General features: G+C 34.6%; 1 protein-coding gene across 1 annotated transcript; it reads right to left on the reverse strand.

Annotated features, from left to right (window-relative positions):
* Positions 1-136: 136 nt before the first annotated feature.
* Positions 137-1,649, reverse strand: LOC136804095 (uncharacterized). Its single transcript, XM_067060841.1, has 3 exons — positions 1,437-1,649; positions 817-1,165; positions 137-376 (listed from the first exon to the last, which is right to left on the reverse strand). The coding sequence occupies exons 1-3, from the start codon at positions 1,538-1,540 to the stop codon at positions 137-139; spliced, it is 693 nt and encodes a 230-aa protein (XP_066916942.1). The 5' UTR covers positions 1,541-1,649.
* Positions 1,650-12,203: the final 10,554 nt, after the last annotated feature.

Raw genomic sequence — 12,203 nt, forward strand, 5'->3', positions numbered from 1 at the left:
TGAAAATCGATTGAAATCAAAATATAAAGAAAGTATAAGGTATTTTTTTTAAGATTGAGACCTTCAAAAGACCACTTCAATACCAGGCAAAATCAGTTCGAAAGGAGGAATATCACTTAAGCGCGTGATAAAGATTTTAGGCTTGGATACTCTTTACTTCATTCTTAAAGTTTTGGTGGAGTTTAAACCTTGTGTTCTTCATAAAAATAAATTCCCATGAAATAAACGTGATATTGAGTGAATTTAAAACCTTGATTTGTTTAATCCAACCAATAAGTGTTGTTTCTAAGATATGTGTGACGGCTTGTTGACGATGGTGGAAATGACCAGCTGATGATAATACTTCAATGTTTGGAATGGGTAAGTTCACCATCGACTGCAATAAAGAAAAAAAAACAAATTAAATATCAATATTGACACAACATTTTAATGAGGCTCAAAATTCACTGACTTTAACTTTCAAAATCCTTTACCAGCCGATATTTCCAGTACAAAAAGTATTTTAAAAGCAACTCCAAAAATATACATCTTATAGTTAACAAGAATGACACAAGTGATGTAAGTTGGATTTGACGTTTTTACATCACTTTTGTCTACAAGATGCATATTTTTGGAGTTGCTTTTGTACTTTTCTTTAACTTTCAAACTGGTACTTTTTTATGCACTTTTTTTTTTGTATCAATTAGTTACATTTTAACATTAAAAACTTCACATATATTTCAAGACATTTGACTAATTCCAGATATTGTTGACTCTTCAGTGTTTCAACATTCTGGACATCGAAATGAGTAGAGATTAAAAGTTAAAACACATCACCTGTAATTTTCCAGACATGATAGTTGAAGAGCTCAAAATCTTATGCAGCAAATCCATCAAGCGATCGCAGCTCAAACCACCCGGTTGCTCTACACTCAAGATTGGTAAGAAAACATTCCTTGTCACGTCTTCAAAATGTTGCAGAAAGTCTTCAGACCATTCCATGTAATATAACTGGTGGTTGATATTTTCTCTGGTGATTTTCACAGCTGATTGAATTTTGAAGAAGACAATGAATTTGCCATCCACTTTCAATGGCGCATCTTGGTTTGCATTTAGTACACCATTATGGTAAAACACGTAAACAATTTTTTTGTCTTCATTGGTTAAAAACTCCAAAAGTGTTGCTCTAAAAACCAATTTGAAATTTAGTGTCTCCCTCTTTGTGAATTTCTAAATGTTTGAGGGTTGTAAAAGAAATAATTTTGAGTTGAGTTCAAAATGGATAGTCAGTTCTTCATCTTTGGTAAATATTCATAGATTCAATAATTTCCCAAGGAAAGCGTAAATTTAAGAAGAGCATCCAAGCATCCTTTTGTCCTGCACAAGACATTGAATTCCACAAACAGAAAATTAGTTCATTAAATCATTCCAAATAAAAGAAGATATTATGGAGTTACCTGCTTTTCTCTGAGCCAAACAACAACTTGAGATCATCAACTTTTGGCTTCAACGAAGTTGTGACATGAAGTTCAATCCACCTCAGTCGTTCATCACTTTCCATAATAATAATGATAATATTTTACATACCATACAAAAGGATAATCATTTCATGTTTTGTTTTGTATAATTTATCTCACATTTTTATAGTTCTAATATTATTTTCATCTTCTAAAGGAAACAAATAAAATTACTAAATATTATCTTAATGGATTAAATTTAGTGTAGATTAAATTTGATGTGAATTAGATAAATTGATGTGGATAAAATTTTTGCATATCTCTGCAATTGTAAAAATATTGCAAGAAATCTAAAATCTGAAGTTTTGCTAAAAACTCCTGGGAAAATGAGAGAATTATAAAATTAATTAAATTTCATAAAAATTGCTTGGTTACTTTTCATTAAACCCTTTCATCAGAAGTATTGTTGCACATTCTCTCCTAAAGTCTAGTAAATTATCATTGATAAAGTACTTTTGCAGCATTGATCTTCGACACACATTTTTTTGGTTGGACACTAGTATGATGGGTGGATCAGAAAAGATTCTACACAAAATAAAGGACCAGTTTGGAGCAATTGTAATAAAAAAAGAAACCATACTTGCAATAATCTTTACTCTTCTTCTTTAATCTTTAATAGATTTTTACACTTGTTTGTTCAAGAGGAAGGAATGTAAAAAGGAAATGTATAGTGAAAAACTGAAGCAATCAATCAAATCGATCACTGATTTCCAATCTCAAGTTATAGCTGATTTCAAAAAGACACCACTTTTTGTATCAAAAGCCATGAGTAACTTTTACTTTAGTTTTATAGAGTCATCTAATTTTAAATATCTTCTGCCAACAGAGAATTTCAAAATCTGTTAGTCATTAAAAAAGATTTCCGACAATTTCAAGGTCAAGATTTTATTGTGAGAACAGAGATCAGATTGTCATTAGTATAAACAGATGAATTTTTTCCCTGCTAGATAAGTAACATTAGGCCTGACGGCCCATTCTCACTACATATATGTAAGAACAGATCATATAAAGTGTTTTTTTTTCTGAACAGTCAGCTACGAACTGGATACATTTTAAATGTCATTGTCATAATTTTATTTAGGCTGGAGATCCATGCAATGTTTTTTTTTTATACTGATAGAAAATGATTAGCATGATTTGGGCTTGAGTTTCAATTTCCAAGCTCTGAAAGACAGTTGAAATCACAGTCAATCAAATTTCTTTTAGCATGAACTTTTTACAAGTTATTCTCGCTAATGAAACAATTTTCACACTTTCTTAGAATACACAGAGCTTTCTAAACTTGTTTCAATTTTTTATAAGTGAGGACAGCACTAAATTTGAATTTCCTGGTAAACATTTTCTGAAGCAGAAGTTTACCTCACCTCAGATGCCAAACCTGTCTTAAATACAGTAAGTTGGTCTAATATCGGCATCCCTCGTCTAATTCCGACACCCTCTTTAGAGACAGGAATAATATGAAAGCTTGAATCACTGATTGAAAAGGATTATTCCTCTCTGACCACTAAGCAAAGAAAAACAGTTTCAACCTTTCTATCAATTTCAGCTGATAAAAAGGGTGTCAGAATTAGAGGAGGGATGTCGACATTAAACTAAGTTACGGTATATGGTGGTATATTTAATGAAACTCATAGAATTTCTGTCCAACTATTTTTTTTCAGGAGTTTTAGATGGCAGAGCAGCAAATACATTTCGTCCTACTAAGACTCGTCAGCACTGCATACTGCACTCTGGCTAGGCAGATCGAATTGTCTAACATCTCTTGCCATAAAACTAATCGTGGCACAGACTGAAAGACGAAGCAGACAGAAGGGAAATTCCCTGGAGGAATTGGGGAATTCTGTGAATGACTCCTCTTGAGTCAAGGTTTGAAGTGGTTTTTGACACTGCATGGTCTCAAAAATCATGCAGTTGGTACCAAACATCATGACGGATAGTACCGTGGTGGGTCATATTTGATTTTTGGAATTTGCAGTTAGTACCTTGTAAGGGGTGGTGTACTATAAATCTGAACTCAATCAGATGGTACTTTTAGGGTAGTAACTGTAAAAAAAGCTGGTCTTATCCAAATCAATAAGCCTTTTTCAAGCTCCTATAGCTTAATTTGTCTTACTCTCCAGACTTACCAAATCAGCTTGAGTTTTAATTGCGATGTAAAAGATTGCTTGTTTTGAAATTGTGTGCAGCTACTAAATCACATCATTATGATTTACATTATGTTATGCTCCTCATCTAGCTTTTTGTTTTTATTAAGTTAAGCAGCATTGCAATGTCTTCTTAACCCTCTTGCAACCAGTCGTTTGTCAAACTTTGAGTTTCAAATGTGCCTTGGTGAAGTGATTGTGATATGATTGATAAAACAGTTTTTTGATCATAACACATTTTACGATCTCTTTAATGACCTCATAGCCAAACTGTGTTTAGTGTTTTGGGAATTAGCAAAGTTCTTTAATGACTTAAAAAGAACAAAGGCAATTGAAGTTCATGCTTATTTTTTCAATAAAAACAATTATACTGTGATTTCAGAATTTCACTTCGTTTCGAAATAATCAATGATACCAATAATATCAATGCACTTAAACACTTAACATTTTCCAACTTTTAATTGCACCTTTCAAAAAAGATAACCCCCGTTTTTAGTAATAAGTTGGAGATTTGATATTTCACAGAAAAGTGCTACCGAGGGGTATTTCGGGTTCCATATCTTCCGAATGACTTTTCTGTTCGCCTTGAAATTTAACAAACTTCTTAACCTAAGGTTGAACTATCACTGGTGTAAAAATGAACGTTATAGCATAAGAAACAAACAAAAAATTTCCATAATTATATTTGACTATCAAAAGTTACAGGCATTCTTGTTTGCACTGCCAATTATATCTGGACAGACTTTGGGTGGGTTCCCCCTCCCCCGTAGATCTTTTTCTTGGGAAGTTGATCTACAAATTAGTTTTCAAGTTTGGCTTGGCTCAAATTTTTTCATCTATGGCTCAAATTTTACGCAATTTTTTGAAAAGGTTTAATTTCATTAAAAAGCGCCGGGTTATTTTTTCATGATACCCTTTAAAAGTTTTACGGTGTATTTTTTTGCTTGAGAGTCAAGTAATCCATATAGTGCTTTCTCAGCATTAATCTTTGATAAGCATTTCGGCGGGAGGCTAGTGTGACTAACTGTTTTAAAGAAAAAAGTTTGGTCGAGATTATCCATAATGTAACGCTATTGCGTTGTCTACAATCAGTCTAAACTTAAACTCCTATATCAGGATTAGAAACTAGGCTAGTCTTAACTCTTTTATCTTTTCCTTTAGAACAATAAAATGCTGAAAGTTGACACAACACATGTGTACATGTACATTGACAAGTAATCCCTGAGAGAAGTTTTTATGGAAATCTGCAACAAAAACGAAAGTGGTCTCTCAGGGCTACAAATAAGCGTCGGTCATCGGTCAACGTCCGACTTAAAAAGCTATTTGACTGACTGAAAATCTTTTGTGTCGGTCATGATGTCCGATTGAAAAAAGGAATAAACCATTAACTTGAGTTGAAAATAAATCTCTTACACCCATGTCTTTTACTTAGCCTATTCTTTTAATACTCCCTTCCTTTGTAGCTTTCAGGGTGTTTCTAAGTTAATTTTTATCGATTAGCTTTCTTAGTTACTTTCTTTGTTTCTAAGATCACTTTTATCAACCCGCTTTCTTTGTAACTCTTTCGAGGGTGTTTCTAAATTCCTTTTGTCAACTTGCTTTCTTCGTAACCTTCTTTGTTTCTAAGATCACTTTTATCAATTTGCTTTCTTCGTAACTTTCAAGGGCGTTTCAAAGTTAACTTTTATCGACTCGCTTTCTTCGAAACTTTCAAGAGTGTTTCTATTATCACTTTTATCAATTCGCTTACTTCATAACTTTCAAGGGTGTTTCTAAGATCACTTTTATCGAATCAATTTCTCTGTTATATACAGTAACAAACTCTTCAAAGGTAACTTTTATTTTTCTTACTCGCTTTCTCCGTAACTTTAAAAAAATATATACACTGAATGAACGACAGGATTTTGAGTTTGACCGACAGGATGTCCGATTGACTAAAAATATTTTTTTGCAGCCCTGGTCTCTTCTACTGATTGCTTCCGAGCGCTCCTTCGCAGCTGCTTATCAAATTTCCACTAATGAGGTTGTCAGATCTCAAACGACCCATCTTTTTGGCACCCGTGGCCTTTCAGTGCCTTGCACAACGGGCGGCCTTAAAATCCCACCCTTCATATATTTGTTTCAATGCGTGATCTGTGGCTTAGGTTTTTTCTCATCTTCAATTTACTAAAGAAAGGGGGAATTTGATGCAAGAGTTAGATTGTCAACAAAGTGCCGTAAAAAATCATTGAATAAAAAAAGAACTTTTGAAAATATCTTAAAATATTTTCATTTTGAAGAATAGGTGCAAAAAAAATTCTCTATGTTTAGTTTTTTGCACAACTATGGGCTAAGATGTTGGCTTGAAATCGAAAATGAAACCACTCAAAACGAAAGTAAAATTGGCCCGTACTCAAAATCCCGTAATCTTGATTATATACGAGTCCAGACGTTACTAATCGATAAAATCAATAGCTACTGTAATCGATTAAAATCGATAGCTACCGTAAGCTGGTCTAATATCGACATCCCTCGTCTAATTCCGACACCCTTCTTTAGAGATAGGAATAATATGAAAGCTTGAATCACTGATTGAAAAAGGATTATTCCTCTCGATCTACATGTCATGCCGTGACAAAGTTTACCGATCACATCAGGGAAAACATAGACAAATCGAAAGTAACTGGAGCCCTTTTCATGGACTTACGTAAGGATTTTGATACCGTTAATCACAGCTGTCTTCTCAGTAAACTCCCATACTACGGTATTACTGGTAAGGAAGTAAATTGGTTTGCAAGCTATTTATTTCATCGTAGCCAAGTTGTTTCAATTGATGGAGTGACATCGAAATCTGAATTTGTTACCCAGGGTGTACCCTAAGGATCTATCTTGGGTCCGTTACTCTTTGTTATTCTGATTAATGATCTTTCATTACAATCATCGAACTGCCAAGTTTTAATGTATGCGGACGATACAGTAATTTATTTCTCACATAAATCCATCTCTGAGATTGAGAAGTACATAAATCTAAATGCTGATGCCCATCGAATAAATCTTTGAGTTCATAATTTTTGCTTCATGAATACGTGACCAAACCGCCAACATAGTGTAAACAACAACGCTATCAACCAGCCTGATCTTTATGAATACCTTGAAGTTAAACTAGACTCGCATCTCAATCTAAACACTCATCTGCAAACCATGTACAAACGTATCAGTTCCCGTCTAAACATGCTCAGGAAGATACGTCATCAAATCTCACCAACCATTGCTGAAACTATATTCAACTCGATGATCCAACCACTCATATTCTACTGTTATCCAGTTTTAGTTGTATGAGCAATACTTGGATAGATAAATTTGAATTGTTCTACACTAGAGCAAAATTGATTGTCAACAATCGCAAGGGATGGCCGGCATTCCGTACATGTCTACAAAGGAATATTGCTCTTGATGTTTTCAAAGAAATTAATTCTGGTCAATGACAAGTATTCATTCATTGCACATGATGGTATAAAGACTCGAAACAAAAGAATGCTTCGTCTACCTAGGATAAAATTAGAGGCAGGTAGAAAAACCACCTACTACCAGGGAGCCTCAATATTCAATAGGCTTACTACTAACATTTGTGAGCAAAAAAGTATAGTTTTATTTAAAAATATGGTCAATAAATTTGAATTTGTTAAGTAAAACCTTTACAATAGTTTTCGTAGATACACTTTTTTAACCTCTCGCACTCCTAAATTCAATCAATTTAAGCGTTTTTCAACGTTTTTGGCCCTTTCCTGCTGAGTCAGCAAAATTTCAAACTCTAATATCTCATGATCTAGCCTAGGAAATCCTATAAATGACCCCTCTAATCGATAGTACTCTTCGAGACACATCTGTTAAAACTGGTATCTTTCACTGAAATCTTTCTCAAAAATGCTGACGTCAGCACAAAATATTGCATTTTTGTGAAGACGTACATCAGCCAATTCCGGGGGAGTAAAAGTCCACTTAATGAGACTGAGCTTTGCCAAGGGACCATATGATGGGAAAATAAAATAAAAACCCATATTTACTAATTGTAAGGGTGATCCTGGATCGCCGCCGGACTAGTAGACTAACCTGTATAAATATGAATAATAATAATATTAATCTCTGACCACTAAGCAAAGAAAAACCGTTTTAACCTTTCTATCAATTTCAGCTGATGAAAAGGGTGTTGGAATTAGAGGAGGGATGTCGACATTAAACCAAGTTACCGTAATCATAATTAATCGATTGATTAAATATAAATATCAATTAAAAACAATAATAGATAGCTTATTGATTTTAATCGATAATCAATTTTATCGATTTTAATTGATAATCAATTTTATCGATTAGTAGTGTCTGGCAGTGTAGCTCTAACAGTGTAGCTCTAAAGCTCTAAAACAGCATCTAATAACATGAAAACCAGAATATGATTCCTCAATGGGAATCAAAACTATTATAAAGTGCACTTACAAACATCAATATATTAAATCTAACAAAATTAATAATGGTACTGTCATCATTGACAATAAAACAAACGATTTTCTGTCAAGAGCCTTGTAAACATTCCAACAACTTCCATTGAAACGATCTATCACAGCTCAGTCTACCATTTTTAGCGCGGTCCGAGGATTGAGCCAAAAACGCTCCGCAAACTCCTGCGCGGGTGAAAAACTTCAATCTGTCAATCATTTTCTCAAGCGAAGAGTACGCGAAGTGATTCTAGCTTTACGATAGTGCCACGGGTCATCAATGGAAAGTATTCAATTATCATTATCCCTTTATTTTCATTCCTAGAACTTTTGCAAAAAAAGGAAAAATAGAAAAGTTGTATTTTTTACTGTTACTGCTCTATTCACATACTGAATTTGAAAGATCTTCGATGTAGCGTATTTTTGCAAACTGCAAAAAAACTGATTTTTATCCCGCATTTCCGGGACTTCAGCTTAAGTGCTGGCGTTCAGCATAGGGTTCAAAGTCCAAATATGTGTTTCCCATAATTTTTGTATGAAGAGTTACAGTTAGGCCTAGCTATATACACTGTCTGGACAAGTTTAAGTCTATACATGATATGACATGCACCCATGTTCACATAATAAGGCAATGCTGCACTTGAGGAAAATTGAATTTTTTATCTGATCATTTTATACTGCAAGTTACCCAATCTCACTTAACAGTTACACGTTTTTTATAAGAACGTCAAAAATTTTCGAAGTCTTCGGATGTTCTTAGTTTTTTGGATTTGAAGCCTAAAAATGTTCTTAAAATGTTCTTATTTTCAGCATTTTTTGAGCATGGTGATGTAATTTCTTAAGAAATTGCATTTTTTTAAGTCTCCAAAGCCTTAGTATATTCTTAGAATGTTCTTAAAAATTTTTGGGGGCCTCGAAGCCTTATTATGTTCTTATATAGTTTGTTCTTATAAAAAAAAACGTGTAGAGTCCCCTGTCCAGTTGGCGACTGGTCTAGTTGGCCACCGAACGTCTTTGAACCCAGAAAAGTCATACAATGCGGGAGACGTCAACGATTTCTCCCGCGTGAAGAAAATTCTGCCAAATCTCCCGCATTTTTGGGATTTTCTCCCGCATCTTCCGCATTTCCAAAAATTTTCTGATTTTGGAAAAACCAAACGGCGAAATTTCTGGATTTTGAAAGATCGGAACGAAAAATTCCCCAATTTCCTGAAAAAAATTTCCAATAAAATTGGATTTTACGAGAAAATTTCCCCGATTTCCCGATTTTCCGATTTTGAAAAATCGGATAATCAGGGAAAATTTTTCCGACTTGGAGCTCTCCTGCATTTTTGTGAGGCGAAGTTGACAGCTATGATAATCAGTAGGGTGTTTAAGATAAAAACTGCAATTATTGCTCTTTTCGGAAATTATTGCCGAAAACGGCAATTTTTTTAACGATGAAATGCTGAATCAGCAGAAAAATAAAAAAAGTAAATAAATGAAAATTGCCGTTTTAGGCAATTATTGCCGTTTTTGCAAATAAAAGTTGACTTTATTATTTAACACCGGTATTTGACACCTTCGCGATAAGAAGGCCCACTGTGCCTCGTTTAGTTTTCTTTTCAACTGGTTTTTGTAGGAAATGCAGGTAGCAAAATCGAGTCATATGTAAACAAATTTACAACGGGGGTTTTGTTATCTCTTTCTGGCTGTGTTTCTGCATCGATGCAGGATCTTTTAACATAGTATTTACTTACTTTTGGTTACTTTTGGTTGTCTTCGAGCTTCATGCTCTGGCAAGAAACTTTCTGCTTCACACCACAATGCTGCATCCATCAAACCTGAATAAGGAAGGATGTCAGCAGCTAAACAGTTTTCATGTCAAGAATGGAGTTAGAGTCGGCTCTCCTGCACCCTGTGTAACCATGAATCTGTGGCTCGTCTGGGATCGAACTGAGGTGTCTGTCTAGAGAGTTTTTGAACTTTTCGACTGTAACATTCTTCATATCTCTAATACTCTTGGGCATTGAATTGAATAATTTAGCACCTTGCACAACAAGAGTGCTATCATGTAGTTTTGAACTATGGGTGCGAACACACATCCTTCCCAATCTTGGGAGTTCCTTGAATTGAAATTTATTGTTGATGTTTGGAACCAGATTTTCAGCTATTTTCCATGTATACAGGATCCGATATCTCTCCCTTCTTCTTTGAAGTGAGTAAAGTTTTAGCTTTTTCAGACAATCCCAATAGTTTTTTGGAGTGCCAGTTATTCTTTTGAGAAATGATTTTTGGATTTCTTCTAATCTTTGGGTAGAACTGACAGCACTTGGACTCCATAGGACTGAGCAATATTCAATGACTGGAATAACCAATGATTTGTAAAGAGTAATCATTAGTTGGGGTAAACGCGAAGAGAAAGTCCGCAGAATCCAGGAAATCAAGTTTTTTGCTTTCTCAATGACTGAATTTATTTGATGTGTAAAGACAGCATCATCTGACATTAGTACTCCCAGGTCCTTTACAAATTTCTTCCTTTCGATATTTTCTCCTGAAGGGGATTTGTAGTGAGTTTGGTTTTTTATTTCTTCATCTGGACCATAGCGTAGAAGTTCAAACTTTGTGTCGTTTAGTTTCATGTTGTTTTCTTCAGTCCAGTCATAGACTTTTTCTAGTTCTTTTTGAAGAATTTCAACATCCTTTGTGTTTTTGATTGATTTGGTGGCACGTGTATCATCAGCAAATGATTTCAATACACAGTACAGTACTTTTTCATCAATGTCACCAATCAATATTAGAAATATAAGAGGTCCCAATACACTGCCTTGAGGGACTCCTGAAATTACTTTCTGGGCTTTGGACTTGACACCATTTACTATTACTGTTTGATATCTTTCAGTAAGGAATGATTCAATCCATCTGTGGATTGGTCCGGATATACCCAATTGCTTTAATTTCCCAAGTACAACTGCATGATCGACTTTGTCGAAAGCCTTTGAGAAATCAAGGTAAACAACATCTGCATTCAAACCCTCATCTAATATGTCAAGAATGAGGTTGTGTTGCTCGAGAAGCTGACTAAGGCAGGATCTCCCACTTCTGAAACCATGTTGGTTTGGATTGAAAAGGTCGTTGTTGTTCATGTGATTTACAATATGATTTCTCAATATTTTCTCGAAAATTTTTATCACATGCGAGGTGAGTGCAACAGGTCTGTAGTTGGCAGCCAGAGATCTGCTTCCTCCTTTGTGAATTGGTGTTATGGTGCATTTTTTCAGTTCAGTTGGAACAAGACCTATTTCTAGGCTTTTCTTCCAGAGTAAACACAGTGGAACGGATAACTCATCTTTGCATTTTTTGAGAAACATAGCTGGAAATCCATCAGGTCCTGCAGAAGATGATGGAGACAGCTCATTTATTGCTTTAACGATGGAGTCTTCTGTTATGTTAATCTCATCAATCTTGACGTTTGTTTTGTCTTGGTTAGGTTGTGGTTGTGGTTGCTTTGGTTTACTGAACACTTTAGCATATTGGTCGGCTAAGAGATCAGCCATTTCTTTGCTTCTTTGTGTAAATTCTTCATTGCAATTCAATAGGGGTCCGATATTAGACCGGATTTTCGATTTCTTTTTTGCATAGGTAAAGAAATATTTTGAATTCTTTTTAATTGAGTCAATCACTTTGCTTTCCACGTGATGCTTTGACTCATTAAAAGATTTTTGAAGTTTTTTCTCAATTTGTAAAAGTTCATCTTTTATCTTGTCTTTCTTGGATTTGGAGTTGGTGTGTAAAAGTTTTTTTGTAATTTTTCTTCTTCTTTTTGTAAGAGAGTGACGGTATCTCTCAGCTTTTGATTTCGTTTTTGATGTGGTCTTGGCCTTCACGGGAACTCTGCTTTCGCATATTCTGTAGCATATGTTGTTGAAGGTTTCCAAAATAACATCTGGGTCTTCAGTATCGAACTCACTTGGCCAGTTGACATATTTGAGATCATCTTTAATAGTTTCCCAATCAATGTCATCAGCAAAATAATTCAGTGTGTTGAATTTTGTGCGTGGCTCTTGTTGATCGTCGTCCAGAAAGGAGTTTTGAACTTTCAGAGTTGTTGATAC

Source organism: Clytia hemisphaerica, unplaced genomic scaffold (assembly GCF_902728285.1).
Source record: "Clytia hemisphaerica strain Z4C2 unplaced genomic scaffold, Clytia hemisphaerica genome assembly, whole genome shotgun sequence".
Taxonomy (NCBI): Eukaryota; Metazoa; Cnidaria; class Hydrozoa; order Leptothecata; family Clytiidae; genus Clytia; species Clytia hemisphaerica.

Bases quoted from the DNA above. Each gene is read 5' to 3' on its own strand.
- LOC136804095 (XM_067060841.1), bottom strand. From the start codon at position 1,540: ATGGAAAGTGATGAACGACTGAGGTGGATTGAACTTCATGTCACAACT. The intron at 1,166-1,436 runs GTAACTCCATAA...ATTGGTTTTTAG, and splicing joins TTTGGCTCAGAGAAAAGCAG to AGCAACACTTTTGGAGTTTT. The intron at 377-816 runs GTGATGTGTTTT...TCTTTATTGCAG, and splicing joins TCATGTCTGGAAAATTACAG to TCGATGGTGAACTTACCCAT.